The sequence below is a fragment of the Nelumbo lutea genome, chromosome 1 (assembly GCF_056320005.1).
Source record: "Nelumbo lutea isolate HS-2025 chromosome 1, American lotus-T2T, whole genome shotgun sequence".
In the NCBI taxonomy this organism is placed as follows: Eukaryota; Viridiplantae; Streptophyta; class Magnoliopsida; order Proteales; family Nelumbonaceae; genus Nelumbo; species Nelumbo lutea.
This window is the reverse complement of record NC_142684.1, coordinates 213,048,029-213,051,397: the sequence shown is the minus strand read 5'-3', so window position 1 is coordinate 213,051,397 and position 3,369 is coordinate 213,048,029. Positions and strand designations below refer to the sequence as shown.

Genomic DNA, 3,369 nt, shown 5'->3' with positions numbered 1-3,369 from the left:
ACAAATTTTATAAAAGTATATAAATTATATAAATATTATTAAATTATTTAAAAGAAATTTTAGGATATTAGATTATTTAGATCGTTGGAACGTGTGAGAGATAGAAAGAGAGATTTTAAGAAGATTTTTTTCGAGTAATTAGATTATTTACTATAATAATAATCTCCTGATTCAGGCCTTTTCTTCATCTTCTTCTTGTTTTGGTCCTCTCTAATTCTGTTTTATCGTCTGAAATGTTTCAGGCTAGAACCCCTTCTATTTTCAAAGCAATGATGACATATTTAGAGCTGAAACTCTGAAAGAAAGAAAGAAAGAAAGAATTGATTCTGTCCACTCCACTTTTAAGTAGGTAATTTGTCTAATCTCATTAGATTGATTTGGTTTTGATTAATTATTGCTGACCCACCTACCATAACATTCACATTATGGCGATGGACGAGCGTGTTGGCATGTTCGTCCTTGTATATTCGCCGTCTGAACGATCAGAGGCTCCAATATTTTTTAAGTTTCCTTTAGTCTTCAGAGTTTAGTGTCTACTGATACTGTGAAGAAGACAGGTAATATGGCAAAACTGGAGAGAAGGGTTATCATAAATTCATAGTTTATACTGTACATCACAAAGTCTTCATTTTTGTCTCTTTAATTAACATATATATATATCCACTGCTTCACCGCTCCTACTACCATCACTAGAGTAAATACCACCGCTCTGTTATTATACTTATTATTATTATGGATTTATGTTTATTCTTGTTAGTCATTGTTAATTCATTACAGAGTAGGAGGGCTCCGTGTACGAGAAAGAAGAAGTTCCGAGCAGTGCGTGTCGCAGTTGAAGCGCGTGTTTGCGTCAGAGCAAATCAAAGAGCTAGCGTCGGTATATTCTCGCTTAAAAAGCCTCAACTGGAGCTGGCAGTTTGGTTTCTTCTGCTTCTTGCCCTTCTGGTTCATCTTCTTCCGCATCCCACAGGAAGTGTGCGTATGATCCCAAAACGAAGCTGCACTACCCATTTCAGTAAATTAAATTGTTTTATTTTGTTTTTTCCTTTCTTAATAAAAGAACACAACAAGTAGAATTGCGCAAAGCATTAACCCTTCTCTATATGCTAACCCAGCTTAACAACAAATTAAATAAGCCACATCTGAGATCAATTACAGAAACTAACTATCAATTCTAAGAATACTACGGATAAATTCTGTCCACCCACCAGACACACTATATCAACACTATATCAACTCCAATGGAAGATGGTTCATCATCATAAGAATAAAAAGAAAATGAAGAAAAACAGGGGAAAAATCGAATTTGACCGAAAATGTTCAAACTAAATATACAACGGTGATGAACGAACTTTCCCCTGTCTTTTCTACTGCTTTTTGTTCATCAGGATTTTACGCGTAAAAAAATAATAGAATTTAAAGTATATACCAGTCACCGGGAGATGCCTGGACTGCCTGATCGAAATAAGATTGAGCTCTATCTTGATCTCTATGCGTCTCCCATATGAGTTTTCCGTACAGAGACAACACTTCTCCGTCTCCAGGACTCGCCAATATAGCTCTTCCATAGTATTCTTCCGCTTTAGCCACATCTTTCTCTACCTGTGCAAATCAGATTCAAAAAATAAAAACACCATTATGACATGATGGACTAGAAATATAAGTGGCCATCAACGTCGATAAATCGAGCTGCCAAGTACCTCATGCAAGAATTGGCCGTAATTCCTCAAGAGAAGTGGATTTGCTGGGTTCGATTTCTGCATCTGTTGATAATAAGCGTGGATCTTGCTCTGATCAGCGTTACCGCCTATTGAGGAACCACCACCACCACTACTGCCTCCTCCTCCGCCGCCTCCACCAATCTTCTTTCCCCTTCCCTCTCCACCACCGGAAAACTCCAACTCTTCCGTCACAACACCATTCTTCCGCCAAATTCTTGCAGAACTAGCACGATCAACCGTCTTTCGCCTCGAAACTCGCGATTCTGTGGCATATTCATGAAGCCCTTCCACATCCGATATCCTTCCAGGGGAAAACCGAGATCCGGCCCCATTCAACTGGGACAACCGGCCTGATTCGTTGTTAATCGACCAGATCATGTCGGTTTCGGATAATGCTCGTCGAATCCTCCTCGAAGCATCACCCTTCTTGTCTTTGATGTCGAAATGTAGCGACGACCTCAAAGAAACCCCGGTTTTCCCTTTTTTATCGGAGAACAAGATTCCAGTGGTTGAATCTAGATCGCAGAGAGATGTCTTCGTTGAACTAAGAACGGCAGATGCCTGAACCGGAGCCGAACTGGTTCTAAAAAGTACAGTTTTCATTGCGGTTGCGGATCAGGAAAAAAAGAGAATGCTCTAGAAGTTGAACATTTTCTTCGTAAAATGTTTCTGGTTTTCAGCTCCAGAGAGAGAGAAACGGTTGGCGAAATCGGCGAGTGGTGACTGGTGAGTTTATATAGCCGTCTGGTTGACGTTAGGAAAAGAGACGGTGTTAAAAGTGGAGGAGTAAGGTGTTGAAACGTGGCAAATTGCACGTGACCGTAGGCGTCGGTTTTGTCCAATTGCCTCACATGCGGGTCCACTTTGGACCGTAGTCTCGCTTTTGATTTCCCACGCGTCATGCAAGAGCCGTGAATTGATGATGCCATCATGCCACGTAGATGCACGTCCCGACAAGTTAACTCCCTAACCCTCTGACCCTGCGTGGGTGGTTCCATGATATGTGTACGGATCCCTTTGATAATTGATACGTGTCTTCTTCAAATTACCTAAATTGCCCTTGATTCTGATGTACGGAATATTTGTTTATAGTTGCGAGTAAATGACCAAAATATCATCCTCATCATCATGGTCACTTGGTCAGTCACCGACCCGATGCTGTTTAGACCTGGCAATTGTGTTGGTGGGTCGGGTTCGGGTTAGGCCAAGATCCTTCGAGTTGATTTCAGGTTGGGTTGTTAATGTTAGACCTTAATCTTAAATTTTTGGGTTAGGATTGACCCATAAGTTAATTCGGGTCATTTAAAAAAATAACTAAAATTTAAAAAAATAAAGAAAAACTACATGAAAAATATCAAAATTAAAAAAAATTGATCTTAAAATTCTAAATATAAAATAAAAAAATTTGAACATTTTACAATTTAAAGAATAAACAATAAAGAATAAAGACTGAATAAAAAATATTAAAGAGTGGAAACTTCTAAGAATGCATAAATAGTTCTAATTATACTTGACAATCCGGTCTCTGGGTTAGTCCATGACCCAACTCAATCCATTTTCTAGATTAGGTCGGGTCATTCTCACATTTAGATAGCTAAATACGAGACCATAACCCTATATTTTCGGATTGATTTGGGTCGAGTGCGGG

General features: G+C 39.1%; 1 protein-coding gene across 1 annotated transcript; it reads right to left on the bottom strand.

Moving 5' to 3' along the window:
• Positions 1–563: 563 nt before the first annotated feature.
• LOC148880854 (Tetratricopeptide repeat (TPR)-like superfamily protein) lies at positions 564–2,430 on the bottom strand. The gene is made up of 3 exons (XM_088962952.1): positions 1,701–2,430; positions 1,430–1,602; positions 564–998 (listed from the first exon to the last, which is right to left on the bottom strand). The coding sequence occupies exons 1-3, from the start codon at positions 2,322–2,324 to the stop codon at positions 890–892; spliced, it is 906 nt and encodes a 301-aa protein (XP_088819078.1). The 5' UTR covers positions 2,325–2,430; the 3' UTR covers positions 564–889.
• Positions 2,431–3,369: the final 939 nt, after the last annotated feature.

Excerpts from the sequence above, each read along its gene's own strand:
- LOC148880854 (XM_088962952.1), bottom strand. The coding sequence starts at position 2,324 with ATGAAAACTGTACTTTTTAGAACCAGTTCGGCTCCGGTTCAGGCATCT. Across the intron at positions 1,603-1,700 it reads ACGGCCAATTCTTGCATGAG|GTAGAGAAAGATGTGGCTAA; the intron begins GTACTTGGCAGC and ends TGATTTGCACAG. Across the intron at positions 999-1,429 it reads CAGGCATCTCCCGGTGACTG|CTTCGTTTTGGGATCATACG; the intron begins GTATATACTTTA and ends TGGGTAGTGCAG.